At 49.2% G+C, this 21038-nt stretch overlaps 1 protein-coding gene across 1 annotated transcript; it reads right to left on the reverse strand.

Annotated features, from left to right (window-relative positions):
• Positions 1 to 1540: 1540 nt before the first annotated feature.
• On the reverse strand, positions 1541 to 4477 carry OTOL1 (otolin 1; the record flags this gene model as incomplete). Its single annotated transcript, XM_079539642.1, has 4 exons — positions 1541 to 2436; positions 2550 to 2621; positions 3002 to 3091; positions 4126 to 4477. The coding sequence occupies 4 exons, from the start codon at positions 4475 to 4477 to the stop codon at positions 1541 to 1543; spliced, it is 1410 nt and encodes a 469-aa protein (XP_079395768.1).
• Positions 4478 to 21038: the final 16561 nt, after the last annotated feature.

Here is a 21038-nt window from a genome sequence, read left to right on the forward strand (position 1 = left end):
GAGATGCAGCGTGAAGGCGCAACAAAAGAATTAAGGGTGTTGTGACAGCAGGAATCTGAAATTATTATTATAACTTGTTGTTTTTCCTCAATATTCACCAGCTGCCAGGGAATTCATAAACTGAAATCTGCATCTTTTATATACTTAGCACTCTGAATTTGATCCACATAGGAACTAACTCAGATTAAGCACCAAATTAAGTACCGGCTCCGACAAAGGCAATACGTCTCACATTTGAATTGCAGATACTGAAGCAGGGCTGAGAAGTTGATGAACTGAAGGACCCCTTACGTTTACCAAGTAGATAGGATCAGCCTTATAAATTGCCTTGTTTTTTATCTTAAAATTTAACAGCAGTTCTCCCGTGTTAATTTTCTCAGAGTACATTAAGAAGTCTTAGGGACGTTTCATGTTGGTGCCATGGGAAAGAAGAGACAAGGGACATGATTTACGACGGAATTCAAATAGCGTATGGAAAGCATGATGGCAATTTAAACAAGGAAGCTGAGAGCAGTGGGAATAGCAACCCAATTCAATGCCTGCGTTGAACCCAGCATTCATCACATCATCGCTGGGGAAATGCCCTGGGCTCGTGACTGCTGAGAGGATGAGAAAATCCCATTGCCACTGAATGCTAATTACGGGACTTCGGCTTTATTTCTAACCAAACAAAAAGTGATCAGAACAAGTTTGTGTGCCATACTGAACACCCCAGAGGTGCTGTAAAGCTCTGTCCATGTGCTTGTAATGCTGCAGGATTTGTGTGAGTGCCAAAGCTGCCTCTCGCTGCCTCCCGTGTTGCTCCCAGCAGCCCAGGGCCGTTCCAGCAGCACCAGCTGAATCACCAATGGCTCAGCAGCGTGGCCTTCAGAGCAGCTTAATGGCATGGGCTGAGCATCTCCTCTGCTTACTTTTGAAAGCTAAGAGCATCTTTTTCCCTCAGGAGGTATTTCACACTGATCAAACAGACTCGGTACTCTCTTAGATAAACTTTTATATCATTCATGACCAAGTCTAAAGTACTGCGTAACACTGATTCAATGATGTAATACCTTTACATCTTTACATGTGATCTGAAGAAACTCAGTGCTCACGTTTGTTTTGGATTCGGCTCTATGAATCAAACACTACAGCCTTTAGCACACCCATGACCTTCCAGTGGTTACCAGTACCGATGTCCAGAGGACTTTTGATCATGCAAGGATTGCTAGAGCTGGCTTAATTAAAATTTCAGTTGGATAATGAGCTTCATCATGTGATTTGTAATCAAGTCCATGACGTGAAGCCCTGTGGGTTCCCCCATCCCCGTCTTAGTCCTGCTGGTGCTTGGGCAATGCTTTCTCTCAGCCATCACCACCTGCACAAAGGATGTGCTGCTTCTTGGGGCCTCTAGTTAAAATTAATCACTATTTGACAAGTAGATTTTTGTAACAAGATCACAAAACCCAGGAATTAAACCAACCGCATTGCCAAACCAATGCTCATATCTCAAGGGTGGAGAGAAAGGGTCGCTCCTCAGTAACGGCTTTACCCTTTATATCTATAGCAGGACCTCATAAACATCTGGGTACAGAAGAAACCCTGTGAAGATGCTGTCATCCTCAGCACTGACATAGACCCCATTCCAGTCCTTTGCCACCTCCAGCCACACCTGGTCGCCCGCACTCAGCTTGAGGATGGTCAGAAAGGAGGCTTGGTCGATCTCCTGCCCGTAAAGCGTCTCGCGGATTTTGGCCACCTTCCTGCTGCGAGCCACCAGGCTGACACGGGCTGGACGCCCTCTCACTGTCAGCTGGTAGGCGAAGACGTACGCCCCGGGCACGCTGCAGTTGAATTTCCCAGTGGCAGGGTTGTAATCGTCTTGGTCGTTGTACAAAATCTTGTCGAATCGGATGGGGACGTTGGGTGGAGGGAAAGGCTTGGACAGTCCCGCGCTGAAGGCCGATCTCAGGAGCTTCGCAGCATCCCCACGGGCACCCTTGGCCCCACGGGCACCTTTCCTCCCCGGAGCCCCTCGGCCCCCCTTGCTGCCCGCCACCCCCTTGGGCCCAGACGGTCCCGTCACACCGGCTGGGCCCAGGTCCCCTTTGTCACCCTTACTTCCTTGCTCACCCTTTTCTCCCTGCTTTCCCTCAGCCCCCTGAATGCCCTCATCCCCCACCTCTCCTTTGCTACCTTTTTCTCCCTTTGTCCCACCTTCCCCTTTTTCCCCCTTCAGACCTCTCCCCCCCGGCTCTCCGCAATACCCTTTGTCCCCAGTGTCCCCCTTCTCCCCTTTGTCACCCTGTTCGCCATCCACACCTGGGTCTCCAATGTCCCCCCTGTCTCCCTTGTCCCCTTTGGTGCCATTCTCACAAGTGTCCCCTTTGGACCCCTTTTGTCCCTTCAGCCCAGGGAAGCCGTAGTTGCCCTTATTGCCTTTTACTCCAGCTTCACCTAAAACAACGTCGGGGAAGAAGAATGTTAAAGGCATCAGTACTGTAGTTTTTGGAGATGGAGAGGCATCACCAGCAAGGGGAAAGTCCAACACACTATTCCATGTTACGTACCTGGCAGCCCAGGCTTGCCTGGATAACCAGGGCTTCCACTTGCTCCTCGCTCGCCTTGTTCCCCTTTGCCTCCTAGGACATTCCACCATGAATATGTCATTAGCAATACCATCTGTAGCACAGAAATCGTTATACAGAAAGGGACTGGTACCATTTTGCACATTCCTCAGCACAGTGAGCAATGTTTGTTTCCAAGAATGGCCTTCACAGACCTCAGCTGCATCTCACAGCACTAAACCTCAGTTCCACAGACAGCTCTATCTCACCCTAAAGCTGGATTTCTGCCCCTAATCTGCACCTCACTGGAAAGTTATTGTTGTAGGGTGCCGCAAGATGGAGAAATCATTTCTGCATTTCTCGTGTCAGGATTGCCAAACAATTTTCCTACAGTGATGTGGTATCCAATGAGGACAACAGCATTTGTTTCCCAATGGGAAGTTAGCCTGCTTTACCTCTTTCTCCTTTAAAGCCTTTTGGACCCTGAGGTCCCGGAGCTCCCGGCAGACCTTGCAGACCAGCATCTCCCTTCTCCCCCTTAGGACCTGTAATGTAATCACATCAACAAAACTATCTTAGTAACTCAAAGGTTTAACTACACATAATATTCGAGATAACAGCTAAGCAGCATGCCATCAAGAGATGGATCAAAGGAAGCTCCGTTTCCATCCCCCTGGTAAGAGCTGGCTGTTTTATTTGCTGTCATACAGCCATGCAAACTGAACATGACATGAGCTGGTTTGGCCTGACCCTGCTCCCTGTATGCTCAGGCACCACAGCTGAAATCCTGCAGGGACAAAAGGGAGAGGGGTGGTGGGGCAGAGGGGCCTCACCTGAGGCTATGGGGATGCCCTGGTCCAGCACACAGCTCCCCAGCCTTTGCTTTCACTGTTGCACTCCCCAAATCTTACCCTTTGCATTTTGCTCTTGCTTATCGTTCGACATTTTTTAAACCAACTTTCAGCTGCCTCAGAGCCGCAGGGGCTCAAGCATTCATAAAACATCAGAAGTAATCTGCCTTTAATATTTGAACGCATCTAAGGAGCTCCCCTAGCTTCATAATTGCCCCTCTCTTTAAAAAGAATTAAATCTGCAAATACAGAAGTAGTACTGCACGCTGCACGAGCACCAGGTGGGAAGGCATGCACAAGTCAGCTCCTTTTTTTTGTAGCTTTTCATCCACCTGGGGATGCAAGGCTGGGGGCAGCCTCCAGCAGCCCCAGCTGTCACAACACAACCTGACTGGGATGAGAACTTCTCCTTTCACACCATGAGCACAAAGCCTTCCGCAGCCTCCCGAGCTAGGGGAGATGAAAATCCCTTGAGTGTGTTGTATTAAAAATTATTTTGTCATTTTTACCGCCCTCCCTTGCTGAATAGTTTCTGGCTCCAATATAAGCGCTATCAAAGCAAGCATTTGCAGACTAATGCACTATTCATTATAACAGCATTAGACTATAGCACTCTATAGCTACGCGTTTCAGCAGCAGAATAAAAGAGACAAAATCCTGTGAAATTATGAGATAGGCTGTGCAGAGCCACCTGGTGCAAGAGCAAATAACTCTGTTCTGGTTTGCACCTGGAGGGCCCGGCTCCCCCGGCAGCCCCTGGGGTGCAGCAGCAGGAGGACAGCAGTCACAGCAGTTGAAGAAGAAGTCAGCAGCATCCAGCGTGTCGTTCTCAAATGGGAAGAGCGTGGAGGCCGCTTGGAAGGCAGGGCTGGAGGAAGGCAGCTGGGCCCTGCCTGGGGCTGCAGGGCCAGGGCTTTTCACCGCGTCTGGGGTGAAGGAGGGCATGGCGGCATCTGGCAGCTGGAGCGGCTTCGGCTTGGTGAGCATCACCACCGGGGTCACCTTTGGGGCTGCCTGCACGGCCACCAGCAGCAGCAGCAGCAACACAGATGCTGAGGTGGCCACCGGTGGGCTTCGCATGGCAGCTGTGGGGAGAGGTGGACACAGTCACCGGGCATCCTGCACTCACTGTCTCTTCTCTTGCATTTTCCATCCCTTTTTATTTTTTTGATCCAAACCATCACCCGCTTCTCTTTCATCACGACAAACATCGGCCTCTCCCACCACAGCCAGACTACTCACGAGACATAAGAACAACAGCAGTGCCATCCCTTGGAGATATCTGTCCGATAGGTGACATTACAAAGTCTCTCTTTTTATGGAGATGAGAAGGAAAAATTAATAAAACCTCCTGCCTGCTCCCCATGCCACCCAGCTGAGCCACAGCCACCCACTTGCATTGGCTGGAAGTGCTCCCAAAACACCAGGGGGCCAACGGGAGCTGTGCGATCACTGTGGTCACATCTGCTCTGTATACACCATTAGGAATAATTCAATAATGACTTTAGAGTTAAGCAATTGCCCATCGTAAAGCCTACACTGTAATAGAATAAATTTAAAAAAAAAAAAAATCATTAAGTATTCATAAGTTATCACATCAGTTTTTCTCTTTGCTACTAGCTGAGCTTCCAGACTTGCACATCCTTGAAGTGTAAACTTTCAGGTTCATTCTTTTTAAAGACTTGGTTTAGCTGAACCAGAAAAAAAGAAGCAAGCAAGGATTGCACTTTTTTTCCTATAGCACAGGTGATGCCTCTCAGATGACTTGTCTTGTAAAACATCTTTGTTTCTTTCTTATTCCTGCAAATACAAACAGGACAGACTCCCTTTCTTGCTCAACCTGTAACCTAACCTTCCTCTAGCAATGAAGGTGCTCGGTTACATGGAAGAGCCTCCAGGAGAAACAGGGCTGTCCCTGCCATCCGGAGGGCAATAGGAGGTCCAACCCAACTTCAGATATTTGCCAGATTAAAAGCTTTCCATCTTAAAGATGCTATAGAGGAAAGGATTGTGGTTTTTTTCCACATAAAAGTAGCCCCCCATGAAAAACTGAATTATTTAATGGCAAAGCTATTAAACAATCCACAGAAAAATGCCCATTGAGCACTATTGCCTATTGCTGCTTTTTGATCCACTCTTCACTCTGCCAACTCCAGGAAGGGATAAATTATCACATCCCATCTCCATGCATGTCTCACGGCATAAGATCCACTAGGACAGGACAATTTTGTTGCATTTGTCCCCAACCAGCTCCTGATAACCTCCCCATGAAGCCTGGTTGATGCCAGAGTGAAGGGATGGAGCAACCCAACCCCAAACCTCTCCACCAGGATGGGAACAGCCAGCGCTGAGGACCAGGAGTGCCATTCTGCTTCTAGGGAGAGGCAAAGCACAGCACTGCAGGGCCACAGCTTTGGAGGAGAAATGGTAAAGCAATTTCAAGGCAGAACCAATCTGAATTTTACTGCTAGAAACCAATTCTGCAACAAGTTGGAAAACCAGATACTGTCCTGTTATACAGCTGGATTGATGGACTGCCAGCAAGTACTGGAAAAACATAATTAATAAAAAACCAAAGCTCTGTCTGCTTAGAAAATAAAGTGCTTATATCAAGGGATTTTTAGACAGCTTTTCATTACAAAGGTCAAGCCTATTCCAAAAACATATATAAATACTTTTTTTTTTTTTTTAATAAAGCCAATGTCTGGGAGGTTTTCATTGTATCAGCTCACCAGCAGTGATTCTGAAGCCATCCATTTGAATCCTACCAGCAGGAAAGTCTATTATTCCCAGTGCATACAAAATATGAAGAAATCAGCTTTTCAAACAGCAGCTTGAAAACCCAGATCTTCCTGCAGCTCAGCATTCATCACAGGCAGTAATTTCCCTCAAGACAAATCATACAGTCACTCTGTCTTAAATTCTATGAGTTCAGCGCAAATATCCCAACTGAAGACCAACAGACCATCTGGATCATCCCTACCTTGTACACAGTCCCGCTCTCAGGATCACCTGCCCTCGATGGAAATGGTGTCCTTTGATGAAAGAGACTGCCTTATTTTTGGAGAAAATCTGTTTTATTTGAGTGAGTGCTGCTGCTGTGGCCAATGAGAGCTCACATGGTTCAGGGAGAGGGGGTGGTTGGTGATGTCCCCTGAAAGGACCGGGGTGACATTGATATCTGAGGAAATTCAAGTACTTTCCCCAGGCTGGGACACTGCTCTTCACATGGGACTTCTTTGGTTCTTGAGACAAAAAAAAAAAAAAAAAAAGGTTTTTTGGATCATTAAGAGACTTTACTCTTGCCAAAATGCTGCATGGCCACAGCAGCGCTCAATCCTCAGCTCTTCTGTACATACCCAAAGCAGGAGGGTTGTTCCGCAGTGTTGCTCTAAACCTTATCAGCCCTGATCAGCCCTCTGCAACTAATTGATTATCCTTCCTTTTCCCTAGATAACACAACACTCCCTCCTTTCCCCATGACACCAAACACGGACCGTCGTTTGTTCTGAGCTTTCCCAGCCCACGCAGGGTGCAGTGAGACGCAGGAATGCAAGGCTGCCTTGCCTTGCCTTGTCTTGGTGAAACACGAGCAAGAAAACCACCTCATTCAATTGGGCTGAATTTACTACATACCAGCACACTCAGTGCTGGACAAGAAAGGCTGCTTGTTTCGGGCAGGCTGCAGAAAACAATCAATTCTCCTTTAATAGAAGCTGAGGGAATTGTAAGCCCCTCTGATTTATTTGGAACTGCGACACTACCTTTTCCTGCACAACGGTCTACAGCTTTCAGCAATAAAAAGTTGATTAAGGATAGTTTATTACTGAGCATAGCAGGCTGGATTGATTCACCATCTTTTCAGACTGTTTCAGAGAAATCAATGAGGAGTTTTGCAGAGCTGCTCGGCACTGGACACGTGTTTGTCGCAGCCCCCGCAGCCCGCTGCTGCTCATTGGATCTGCTGACCACAGAGTTCAGGTCTGGAATTGAAACAGTTATTTAAAAACAAATTAATAACCATTTTCGTAATGTCGTAATTGGATTCAGTGTGTTAAAATGAATTTCAAATCGTTGGGTCTTCAGAAATTAAATTTCTGGCAAAGCTGTAGCCCGGAACACATAAATCGCAGACAAAAGGCATCAATACCAGCTTGTGCATGAAACCTAAATCAAGGACAACACTCAAGTCCCAGGCAGCTGGTGTAAGCCTGAAGCATCTCCACATTGGTGCTACAGCCAAGGGGGAAGCAAACAGCCTGAAATCTCCCAAATCATAGCAATGCCAGCAGCCATTTGGGTTGGCACCCTGCAGCCATGAGATATAAAACCACGAGCAGCTTGGGAACCAGTCAGTCCCTTTAAGAGTTCTGATTCAGATTGCTGGGGGACACCAACAGTGCTGGAATTCAAGGAGCTTGAGTCTTGGATTCATTAAGAAAAGGTCTCTACATGAACAACTCTTCCCTACAAATCCCAAACAGAGCACTTCTCAGTTCAAGGCCATTGGTGTACCAACAACATTTGGAGCCTTCTGCAGAAGGGTCGAGCTGTTTCGGCAGAGATCTGAGTTTCCAGACAAAACCCGTCCAAATGGGTCCTGTCATTAACAACTGAGGTTACTCAGTGGGGCAAAATTAACCATTTTTAACCAAGATTACTGCATTTTACAGTGCTGCCTCCATATTCACCAGAGCTGCTCTTTCAGGGGCTTCAATCTAATGCCATGTACGCTGCACACTACAGCTTAAGCAAGAAATTCCACTTTAATCTTGGGCTAGAGTATTTCCTTGAACAGCTTGAATAGTAGCAGCCTAGAATAGTATTAGTAGATTATGTGACAACTGCAGGTTTTAAAATTATACAGTGCTTATTTAGTTACTGAAGCAGTTTGGAAACCTCATAGGTTGAGAGCCTAAATTAAGATTTAACACTAGATTAATCACTTTGTTTATTCGGGGCTCTAGAATCTACATTCCAGTGATATAATGATGCATCTGGTCCATTAACACTCCTTCAAAGTACATTTCAAGCAGACTCCTGGCTTTGCATATTTGCAGATAACTGTTTCAGACTGAAATTTGCAGAGCTGACAATGGAAAAAGGCCGTAGCAGTGCTGCTGATAGCTCCAGACGTGACCTCCAGCCATTGGTAAGAAGGGCTGGCACCTGCTGATAACTACAGGGACACAACGAGCCTCTCCTGGGGCTTGCCAAAGGCCAGCACGGCGGTTCATCCTGTAGGAAGCTTCAACTACCATGAAGCAGCTCCTCACAGAAGCATCATCCTCACCAGCAACTTATTTCTGCATAGGAGAGTTGCTTCTAAACTAGTGGTGAGCTTGGACAAGGCTCTAATGAAATTCGTGGACACCCTGCACCTATGGAGCCTGCTGACTATGGAAACCCACACGGGTAACCTCAGACAAACCAGCAAAGACAACTTTGCAGAAGAAACCTGGAAACGCAGAGCAGTAAGAAATCAGACCTTGGAGGTTCAGCTCCTGTCTCAATGGAAAGGCAGGCTTGCTTGCTGGGTTGGCACAATGCAAACCCAAAGCAGAGCAACACCAGGCACAGCAGCCTCCTGGTGTTTATGCACACACAACTAAACACAGCTGGTTTGCAAGCTAAAGCACAGAGTGGGAAACATTAATTACAGGCCAAACTATTCCCTCTCTAACCCTTGCAACCCCAGTGCCAACTCCCCACCATGACCATGGTCAAGCAGGACATGCCCTGAGACCCTTGGCTCTCTCCTCTCTGCAGCCCAAGTTACTTATGGAAGAAACTGAGCTACTGCTCACGCAGGATTTAAAATGCTTGACCCCAAAATAGAAATACTGGTGCAGGAGTTTTCATTGGCTACAAAGGGAGAAAACTATAATTGTGTTTAGTGTTGCTGAGATTCAGATATCAAGGGGAAAATAAGGCTGAAAAAAAAAAAAAATAAAAACCTGCATCACTCTATGGCAGTGTACCCCACCAGCTCCACTCCATGTGTTGTTTGCCATTTCCTGAGCCTGCTGCTTGGCAGCACAGCTACACCTCTACAGAGATTTATTGCAGTTTAAGGCATAATGGCTGGAAAGGTCCAACAGCTCCCATTTCACAAAAATAAGCATGGAGGGAGTTATTTAAGAACTGTAAGAACTTCATGATCCCTATTACATCTTACTGAGTCCATTACTCTGAGGGTTCCTACATGTGTATTTAAGCTATTGGTAGCATGCACTTATGTGAGAGAGGGGAATCACAGCCCAGCAGTGCTTGTGGCTCCTTGGGCTGAAGCTCCTTTGCTGGTGCTGCTCTCTGTTGCTCTTTTTGAGACCAGATTGCCCTGCAAAAGGATGTGCTTTACCATAACCAGCTCAGCTGCAGTGGTCCGGCTCCAAACCGGTGCAGGGTCTCCTTTGTCACCACTGTACAGATGCTTCCACCTAAGAAATACATCCATTGTGTTCCTTTGGAAACTGGAGCAGGCCAGGGGTAGAAGTGATCAGATTTCCTGGTCCCCTGTTTCACCTTGCTCTGCCTTTGTGCTTCAGCCTGGGGCTGGCACAGAACCCCGCTTCCCTTCATTCTGCTTAAAGAGAAAGGAAGAAAACCATTCTGAATAGCAGTGCCTTTGCTCATAGCAAGTGGTGGGATTGTTTCTCCCTGTCCCTGCAGTGCCAACTTGCAGGAGAGATGATATCAGTTGGCGGGACCATGCTCCCTGGAGGCTGTTCTGCCAGCACAGAAACTTCATTCCTACCCACACTCGTGGATGTCTCTGAATTCCCAGGGTTATGTGCTAAAACGAAGAGCAAAACTCATGTACGTTGTTGTACAGCAGTTAAAGAAGCATGGGAAGGTCTCCATTAACCATTTGCAGCTCATGCACAGCAGCAGATCCTGTTCTGCGTCCTTTTTGAAAATCAGATTTATTTTTTCTTTAAGTCTCCCTCTCCATGCTTAGAAAGCATCTATGTCACTCAGCAAATAGACCCCATAGCTCTGCATAGGAGGCCATGTGCTGCCTTTATGCTTCCTCATTGGAACGTCCTGCAGCTGATGCAGCTACTCCACTCCTTATGGTGGATTATACCCCAGCATTGCACGTTCTGAGATGAAACAACCCTAAAGGATGTATGTCCTGCATAGAGCATACTGCAAGCTAACAGCATTGCCTGCTGTACAGAGCCTGCTTTGCAGGTGGGCTGGGCTCGATGATCTCTGCAGGTCCATTCCAACCCCTACAATTCTGTGATTACTTATAGCTGATTGTTTTTAAACTGATATCAAAGCGACCCAAAACATCAGTTCCTCTCAGACTCCGTATTTTCCTGTATCTCGGGCTCTGAATGATCCGATAAACATCGCATTGACCCCTACAAACAGCCACGAGCTGTGAATGACTTCGTTAAGCAAAGCCCGGAGCCGGTGAGGCCGGCGCGGCTCGCTCCGCGCATCCCTCAGCACACGGTTTAGCCGTGCAGACACGGCTGGGCCGCTAGAGAGCAACATCAGCCCGTGTTTTCCTGCCTGCCTGCCTTAACGCAATTTCTCTCCAGCCGGGAAAATGTTCACCTCCTCCTCTGCGCCGGGTCCCTGCACGCCCCGCACCGCATTGCACCGCGCCGCGCATCCCACCCAGAGCGCATCTAAGCACCAAAGACCAGGTTGTAACATTCACACCCCAATATTCAAACACGATGCTTTTGGTTTTCGGAGCAAGGAAACAGTGAGCTCACTGCAATGGTGCAGCAGTTCCCAGGTACGAAAAACTACCATCAGTTTGCACAGATAGATGAATTTCCCCTGTTTGACCGCCGGGGTCCCAGGGTGGTTTTCCCAATTCTAGCAGACACCGAAGGCGGATGCCGGCGTCACCAGCAGAGGGCAGATGCTGGGTTTTCAAACATTATATTCCAGCCCTGTTGAGCAAGCCTAACATCATCAGTGTCCACCCAATTCTTTCAGCAGCCACGGAGGGTCCCTCTGTCTCCATACGCCTGCCGCGTTCCTTCTGAAAGGCAGAAATTAGTTAAAATCGGGGGGTTGTGCTTTTTGAAAAGGGAGGTGTGGTATAGAGAAGCAGCCGTGCTGCTGACCTGCAGCTTCTCATGGGACTTACGATATTTAGTATTCTTAGAGCTTAATCTCTTAAGACCTTGTGATTGCAGAAAATGGCAGATTTCATTTAGAGAAGTCAGCTCCAAGGCCTGTGTGTAAAAGGCTCAGGCTCGAGGAGGAAAATGACAATAATCCCAAATGTAATTGCATTTAACCTTTTCCAGTCTTATCATTTGAGAGGAAATGAGTCGTGGCTCGCGATATTTAAGGGGTATCAACCCAGAAACTACAGCCAGTGGAACACAGAGGCAGCAAGCCGTGTTTCTGATCACCTTACACAGGAAACCAGCGATTGGGTGTGAGGCTCATGTTGTGCCAGGGGAGTGTCAGATTGAATATTCATAGAATCACAGAATGGCTTGGGTTGAAAAGGACCACAGTGCTCATCTGGTTTTAACCCCCTGCTGTGTGCAGGTCACCAACCAGCAGCCCAGGCTGCCCAGAGCCACATCCAGCCTGGCCTTGAATGCCTGCAGGGATGGGGCATCCACAGCCTCCTTGGGCAACCTGTCCCAATGCCTCACCACTCTCTGGATGAAAAACATCCTCTTAACATCCAACCTAAACCTCCCCTGTCTTAGTTTAAAACCATTCCCCCTTGTCCTATCACCATCTACCCTTGTAAACAGCTGTTCCCCCTGTTTATATGCTCCCTATTGGAAGGATATTAGGAAATATTTCTTCTCCAAAGAGCAGTGATGCAGTGGCACAGCTGCCCAGGGAGCGGTGGGGTCACCATCCCTGGAGGTGCTCCAGAACCACAGAGATGTGGCACGGAGAGATGTGTGCAGTGGCATGGTGGGCTGAGCTGGGGTTGCAGTTGGTGACCTTAGAGGTCTTCTCCAACCTTCATGGTTCTGTGATTCTAAGAGGTGGCAACCCCTCTCTATCCAACACAGCTTATCCGAGTCAAAGTGCTTCAGCAAAACCTCTTGTCCTACCCATGCTATTCAGTCAGGAACAGTGCAATGGTCACCTGCTTGAACACTGGCCTGAAACTTCCCAAGTTAATCACCCTCTAACGACACAGTGTGCTTGCAGATCTCTGCAACATCATCTGGCAACAAAGCCAGCTTTACCCCACGGAGCTGCTCATCCCGCTCCCCATGGCACAATGCCACGTCGGGATATGTTGCAACTCCCCCAGGAAATACAGAACTGGAAATACAGAACTGGAAATATCTACTTTGCTTTAGCCTGAACTCTCCATTGCCCTGGCAATTTTGTAACAGAGCAAGGTTGCACCACTTGGAGTCACGGGTGTTTTAAAAGGAGGGTGCTGCAACCTCGTAATCCCCAGAGCAGGCAGAAACCTGGGAGTGAAATGGTCTGTGACTTGTGGTGGACCCAGAACTCAGTGGGAGGTGGTGGTATTTGCAATATCAAAGTGCCCCAGGAGAGGGAGAGAATTGTTTTTTTCTGACATACAAACTAGATGTGAAAGACTTTGGATCAAAACTGAAGTTAGAGGAAAGATTCCCACTGATGTCTTTGGAACCAGCTCCTCACGCCCAGCAAGGTGAAAATTAACCACCTTAGAAACACAATGGTCTGTTTAAGAGGTGTGAGGCAGCGGGAGCACAGCGACAAGGGCTGCCTCCCTCATTTCACACCGCAGCCTGCTCCAAAAGGCTCGTGGGGTTGGCATCTCCCAAAAAGAGCAAGCACTCACTGCTGCCTGTGCAGGGGACTTTCCTGAGTGAAAGCATCCCGTGCCACCCACCAAACCCCGTCCTTGTCCCACGTACAGTTTTCCTCATTTCCCCTGGAGGTGCCATGGGAGGAGCCCAAAGCACTCCCCCCCCCCCCCCTCCCCTGCTCCTCACCCTGCAGCAGCAGAGAATCTTGGACAGAATAATGTAGGCAAATGTACAATAGTAATAAATTAATATTATAAATAAATTATAGCACGTACTTGTTGGATCTCCTGAATGGCAGCAGAGGAATTCCTTTCCTTCTTTCCTAGCAGGCTTTGAAAAGGAAAAGAGGGAACAAAATCATGCCTCGATAGGCTGGAAATCAGATGGATTTCCATGGCAGTAGCTGCTGTCTGTGAGGTGACGGAGCCTCTGGGTCCCAAGTGCAGTGAGGAGCTTTCCTATATGCCAGACTTCATGTGAAATATAGCACAGTTCTGTGACCAGAACTGAAAGACAAAGAAGGGTGTTCCCTGTCTGCAGGCATAGCCGTGATGGAGTCAGGATGATGGGCCAGAAGGTGGGAAAGAAAAGGGTAACACAAAAGGTTTCAGAGATTTCCCACAGGAAACTGGTACCAAAATGAGCATGATTACTCACACAGCTGGCTGAGCTCCTGTGGCATTGGGAAAGAGCACGAGGAGATGAAGCAGATAGTGGGTAGGACGGCGTTGTGTTCCGACAGAAGTGAAAGCCTTCTCCAGCAGTTGGGTGCTACCCAGAGCTGCACACCCAGCTGGCAATCCACGCAGCCAAGCACAGCCTTCCTCTCCAGAGAGATGCATTATGCTCCCAAAGAAAAGTTTTCCTTTGCAGGTCCTACCAACGAGCCGATTATTTAGGAAGATGTCAACTAGGGATGCCAATGCAAACGATGGCTTTTCCATTAATGCCTCCGGAAAGAGGCATTTCTAATCCACAAGGACAAATACCCACAGCTGATGCCTGAGTGAGGGTTGGGCATGGGCATGCTCGGATCTTCTGTAGGTCATTTACAAGATTAAGGCTCTAACAAAAGATCACAAACTCGCTTACACAGACCATTATACTGGCTGTAACAATTTAGTATTGTCAAAGGGATTCATCAGGAGCTCGTCCTGATATGATCTGAATCATTACAGATTCTGCCCAGCCCTGGTACTCAGTGTTGATTAATCCAACCTTTTAATTATGCCTGCTAACAGGCTTTGGTATGTCACTCAGCCCTTCTGCTCCAGCCAGGGCACAGGCAGGACTGCCCAGCTGGAATCTGCCCCTTGATGCTGATGTTTATAAGGACAACGAAGGGATGCTGCATATAAGCAGTTTCCCATGTAACATCATTTCTGACTTTCTGTGCTGGAGCGCTGGCACAGGGACTGGACAGGAGCTGAGGTCTTCTCCCTGGGGATCTCCAGGAGCCACCCAGGCCTGAGCTGGGATCAGCCCTGTTGGAGCAGAGCTGGGCTGGAGAGACCCGGGGGTGCCTCAGCCCCCTGTGACTCTGTGATGCTGTGCTTCTGTCGCACCAGACCACACATCCCACCTTGTACAAAACTCCAAGGATCTGGACCATGGGGCAGGATCAGACCCAGCCCTGCTGTAACCTCCCCACCAGTGCCCAGACAGGTGTTCAGCTAAACCCAGAGCAGAGATAACCACCCACAGCCCTTACACCTATCCCATGGGGGTGATTGCTTTATCCGAGCTGCCCCATAATTAGATAAAATGTTCTTCTCTAATCTGTGGGGCTGACTTTGAGCACAGTTTTGTCAGGACGTTTGCCTGCAGGATTTATGCTTCTGTGCTTCAAGTCAAACTACTCTTATCCCGAATGAAAGTGCATGGCCTTGCCCGTGGATTAGCAAAAGTCACCACCTGCACAACACTCAGTGGAGCTAATAAAATCATCACCGTGGCACTCCGATACACTTGGTAAATATTTGCCATCCAAAGTTTGCAAATACCAAAGGCACACACAGATTATGGCACTAATTCAGACAGATGAAAAACGGAGGGCTTTATTTTTAGAACGTTCATCCTTTTGTGCCCTCAGAGTTGCCCTAATCATTAAAAAGCAGCCTCAACAGCCTGGGGGCTTAAATCAGGGGTGGATGAAACCAGGCAGACACGGGTGAAATGATGTGCAGAAAACAAGGCATATAGACAGTGCCTAAATCCATGCTGACTTTGGCAGGAGCCACTGCGGGAGGGAGCAGCAGCAAATGGGATCAGCACACCAGGCCAGCAAAGCCTGGTGTGCAATGCACCCCAGCCCTGTGGTGAGCACTGCAGACTCAGGACACATTCAGAGCACTATTTTGGCTTTATAAATGCTCCGCTGGCCTTTGTGGCAGGTGTGCATTGTTACTGATGTCTCAAAGGAGTAATCTGCAGGATGTTTCCTGCAGGAGCAAAAGCCAACGCTTAAATGCTTGGCAATAATTAACACAAATCCCTGGTGGTGAAATGAGGAAGGTAGGAGATCTTCCAGAGCGCTAGACAAGGAAACAGATTTCTTTTTATGTCCTTCATAAATTCATGACTTTGCTATGACTTTTGCCATGCCAAGAGCGTGACGCATTCTGACGCTTTGGGTTCAGTGAGGTTCAGAATGCGGTGACGGTGACCCCAAGGAAGGTGGCAGCTAGGTCTGCTTCTGCAAGTATTTCTGAGGGAAAGATGAGGGATACCCACTCACAAAATACATGTTGTACTGAGCTCCATCCAGCCAGGCACCAGGCTTCTCCCCAGGCTGAGCTGCCTGCACACACTCCATGCAGGTTCCTGTGGTTCCCTGTCACCAGTGAAGTGTCTCTGCTCCGCTTTGCACTCGAAAGGAGCGCATCTATTTGTTAGTTTAAAACAAAGCCTCTGCGTAAGTATTTTTAGGATCAAAGACTAAGCCAGCATCGCCTCTGCAGTCAACATCTATAAAAATAGCAGCAGGAGAAAGAGGCACTGTTCTTACTGCGTGAGCTGAGAAGGGGAGCGTCGCATCCTGATTGCCCCTTTGCTGCCAGCGCTACTACGTGCAAGCACCTCTTAAAGATACTACACCAGGAAAGAGCGTTTTTAAAGCATCATTAAAATGTGCTCAGATGCAAAAGGACAGCTCCCATGCCTTTGGCCTTTGAAACAGTTTGTGTTCCTTTATGGCCTTCAGCAGACGCTGGTCTGTGCAGGAGCGGCGGCAGGCGGCCCCGCGGTACTTGCAGGTCAGCCCATGCTCTGCGGTCCCATTGGCAGCCAGTTGGTGTCACCTTGTAATGCAGCCCATGTTGTTGGATTTTTCAGCTCCCCCAGCCCAGCTCATCCCTCTGCCCGGCTGTGGGAGCTGCCTGACACCGGATAGGGACAGGCCACTGGCAAGGATCTGGCATAGAGGCAGCCCCGGTCCCAGCAGCATCTGGGACAAATTCTCAGCACCTCCTTGGGAGCTGAAGGGAAGGGGTTTTGCCCTCAAAATGGAATGCAAGCCTCGTGGCAGTGGAGGGGGCATCAGGAACTACACGGGGCTGCCCCATCTCAGCCACTTCAAAGCAAAACCCATAACCTTAAAGGAAAGGATATGTTCTTAATGCCATTCTTTTATCACACAGTGACAACTTAAAGGGTGAGATCAGCCCTGTGAGAGGAGAACTGCCACTACTTGGCTCAGTGAATGAGGTTGCACCTGGTATCCCGTGCCAAGGGGAGCAGTCAAGATGCAGTCTGCTACTTCATTCCTCACTTGTACTGCGAATTCAACTTCAGTAGCTCTTTGGTAGCAAGCAGGACACTCAGATACACTTTTTGATATTGAGGGTTGAATAAACTCAGGAAACCTGGGACACCTGTATTGCAGCATTGTGCAGTTCCCAGAATTTCTAAGTCTTGTGTATACTTGCTCACTCATCTCTTCTTTTCTGGAAACACCTCCTCTGATACACCAGCATAATTTCCCTCTGCGTGCCCAGCACGCAGCTTCCTTGCAGCCACACGAAGAACAGTATAGCGCTCCGCTCTCAGCCCCTTCCAGCCGCAGCGCGAGCTGCGTTAGCAGCCTACGAACCGCAGCATCGAGAAACAGCAGAGGAAGGCTCCAGGTGCTCAGAGAAACCCAGAGGAAGGCTCTCGCAGCCAGAGCGCGTTACGCAGCTTCCCCGAGCAGATGCCACCCGCAGCCGCCCGGGAACCTCAGAGCTCCTGCGGCAGCGGGCGGAGCGGGGCGGAGAGGCGCGGAACGGGGCGGGCGGCCGCGGAGGTATTTCAACGCGGCGCGGAGAGGAGCGGGGCGGAGCGGCGCGGGGCGCAGGTGAGGGCGGTGCGGGGCTCCGATGCCAGCGGGCGGCGCGGGGAGAGCGGGGCCGGCGCGCGGCGCTTCCCGCTGCCGGTCGCGGGTGACCTTGGAAGAGCGGAGCCGCGCTGACGGTTGTACCGGCGCTGCGCCGGGCAACGCGGGGCCGGGCCAGGCCTCGGGAGGCTGCGGTGGGAGTGAGAGCGCAGGGAGCCGGTGCGGGAGGTGTTGCGCAAGGACGGGTTGCTGGATGCGAGGTCGCTCTGTACTTGTTGCTGTAGAGCTGCAGTGAGGGGGATGCAGGTGCCGCTGCGGCTGTCAGGAGGATGGGTTGCCTTTGCAGGGGTTGGCTGAAAATAAGTCCGAGTGCTCTGAAAGGATAAAATAGGTGGAAGGGGGAGGGGGGGAGGTGAAGGTGCTGCTCAGACTGATGCGGTTTTTCTGCCTGCTGTGTGCTCTTTTCTTTCCTGGAGCTGCGTGCCCCTTCCAGTTACCTTCCATTGGGAAAAGATGCAGGAATGCCTCCCTGCTGTACGAGATGGGGTGGGACAGGGAGAATTTGCTTAATCTGCATGCCTGGTGCTGTGTATTCACAAACGCTTGAGGACGTTTGTTTTGCACATCAGTATTACAAGCACGGCGCAAATAGCTGCCACGAGAGCAATTCAGGCAGCCCTTGGAGCGCATCCTGGATGCTGCGGTTTTGGCAGGGAAATGCAGGGCAGCTCTGTGCAGCGTGCGGGTGTTGTTTCTCACGATGGGCAATGGGGTGAAAGAGTGCCCAAAAGGTGCTGTTGTCACTCAGTGCCACGGGAGTGGCTGGGATGCACGACCCAGTGATGCACGGCACCAAGGCTCAAGCCGTACTGAAGTGCAGCTTCTGCTGCTTTAGAGGGATGTCAGCACAGCAGTGCAGTGCAGCAGTGAAGAGCTGCGTCCTGTTCCACTGCCAGGAGAGCAGGGACACATCTCATCTCCTCCCCTCCAAAACTCAGTGGTGGTTTTGCTATCCCCCACACATAAGGGGTGTCCTCTATCAATAGTTCAGAACAGTTCGCTCGTAGGGATGAAGTGTCTTGCCAAGGAGGTTGCTCCTTATCACATCTGTGGGGTTAAATAGGTTTCTGAAGAACGCAAATCCCCCTTTTTATTTCGTATCTGTTGCAAGCATCTCACTTTGTGTCTCTTTTCACCTCATGGACTGATAACCAGAGTGGTGCCACGCTGCTGCCTCTCATCATTGCCCAAGGGAAATGCCCAGGGGAAATGCATGAGAGTTGGGACCTGCTTGCACCAGTACCTGTCAGCACTACGCAGGATTCACCTTCTCATGTTACACACAGTACAAAAGCAGCTATTGTTTTCAGCTCCTGCTGGAAGGACTCAGTGTGGATGCCCCATCCCTGCAGGCATTCAAGGCCAGGCTGGATGTGGCTCTGGGCAGCCTGGGCTGCTGGTTGGTGACCCTGCACATAGCAGGGGGGTTGAAACTCAATGATCATTGTGGTCCTTTTCAACCCAGGCCATTCTAGGATTCTATGAAAATACATTTGAAAGTAAAGCTTTCTGAAGCCCATCCTTGGATATTTTGTGGGGCAAGCAATGGGTCACACTGCCTTCAGAACTTCATCTTAAGGTCCCTTGAAGGATCTGGCTGAAAGCTTTGAGGTCTTAGGGAGCTTAGGTTAGCCCCCATGAGCAAGGTCATGAGTCCTGTAAGATACCCCACGGAAGAGTTCTGCAGAAATTCTAAATGTTTTAAGTCTTTGCAGTGCAATCCTGGTGCTGGTCTCTAGTTGCAAATCTGAGGTCATGTTGGGAATCAGCTTTCTTCAAAACCATGTTAATGTGTCCATTGACGATGCAGGGAAAGCCAGCCCTGATATTTCACCATGCCAATTCATGTTTCCTTCCCCAGCAGCGCTCACCAGCAGAGCTCAGCTCAGCTCCAGCATAGAGTCCTAACGTGGGAAGAGGAGCAGAGCCCGGAGCACGCTCAGCATGGAGAAAGCTGGAAAGGAAGGAGCTTGTCAGCCGTAAGTACAAGATAGCTGGGTAGGACAGCATCTGAAGAAAGTTCTTTGAAAAGTTATTTTGACATGAAGACTGGCACAGGAAGAAAACAGGACAAAGGTCCTCCAACCTTATCTTTGTTGCAGAGGCGGGTCTCTAACCAAATCCCATTGTTCCAAGTACAGATGTGTCCAGGCAGCTCAATGACAGCTCTAAACTGGTGCCTATGGCAACAGTACTGACAAAAGCATGTGCACATGGGGCCAGGTTTGTGTTCAGAGCTGCAGAGGAGGAAGCTGAGCTTGGGTTTTGTGCAGGTGTGGCACAGCCATTCCTGTAGTGCCAATCGATTACTGCTTCGCTGCCTTACTGGAAGCTACCCATGGCAAGTGGATGGCTGCCTGTCAGCAGTGAAAGGAGTTTGTTAGACTCCTGAGTCTTGTATGTATTGTTGGCACAGGATGCCCAGGGAGGTGTCCAAGAACCGTGGAGATGTGGCACTGAAGCACGCGGTCAGTGGGCATGGTGAGGATGCACCTGGGGATCTTGGAGATCTTTTCCAACCTTCATGATTCTATTATTCCATGTAATTTAATATATATATTTTTTTCTTTCAAATGAAGCAAATGGCAACTGTGCTGCCACAGATGTCAGCAGAGAGGGGGGTTTGTGCTGACAGGTTGGGAAGCTGACGGGGAGCCCAGGGTAAAGCAGAAATGTGGCTGAAATGTGCCATTGCCGTTACTTCTGCTCCTGAAGTATTTTTCCATTCCTGGAAGTCTGGTGTTTTTGCAACTCCTGGCTGCCGTCAGAGCATGTTGACCAGCGCTCACAATGGCTGAGTCATGGCTGGTAGTAAAACATCATCGAGGCTGAACTTCATTCAGGTGTTGGGTGCATGAATGGAGACAAATAAGTGTGTGCACATGGAGCTCACTGGCACGCTCCCTGCTCCCTGGAGGATGAATGCTGAGGAACAGAAACCATAAATAGTAATAAACACACAGTGCTGCTGTGCGTTTTTGCTCCAGAATTACAGGAGAGGGGATCTTTATTAAAATCTTTATGCAAAGATGCTTGTAATGGTGCCTAATAGCCCATAATGTCGACGGGTCATTGCTGTTCCTTTCATTGATGCTCTTTATCTGGCATTACCTCCCTGTGAAGAACAAGCTTTGGGGTGCACTTAAAATCGAAGTACTGCAGGGCTGTGCTCGGCAGGAGGTGGCAGGCAGCTTGCTGGGCTGAGCTGACACTGTGGCCAGGGGCTGTGCTGCATGCAGGGATTTGGAGCAGCACAGCTGCAATAGAGCACAGACCGTGTCCCCAGGCAGTGCTGGCGCTTCGATTTTCCACACCATTTTAACTACTGCCTCATCTAAATTTCATCCCCATTTCTTCCCGATTCCTTGTCCACAGGACCTGCATTTCATTCATTATGCACCGTTTGGTGCTCACTGAATAAAACATATTAAAGCAAGTGCACCACGGACTGGGAATGCGAATCCCTTTCTCGTTCCATTTGCATTTCTCAGAGATGTCAGCCTACATAAAA

Source organism: Tetrao urogallus (genome assembly GCF_951394365.1).
Source record: "Tetrao urogallus genome assembly, chromosome: 9".
NCBI lineage: Eukaryota > Metazoa > Chordata > Aves > Galliformes > Phasianidae > Tetrao > Tetrao urogallus.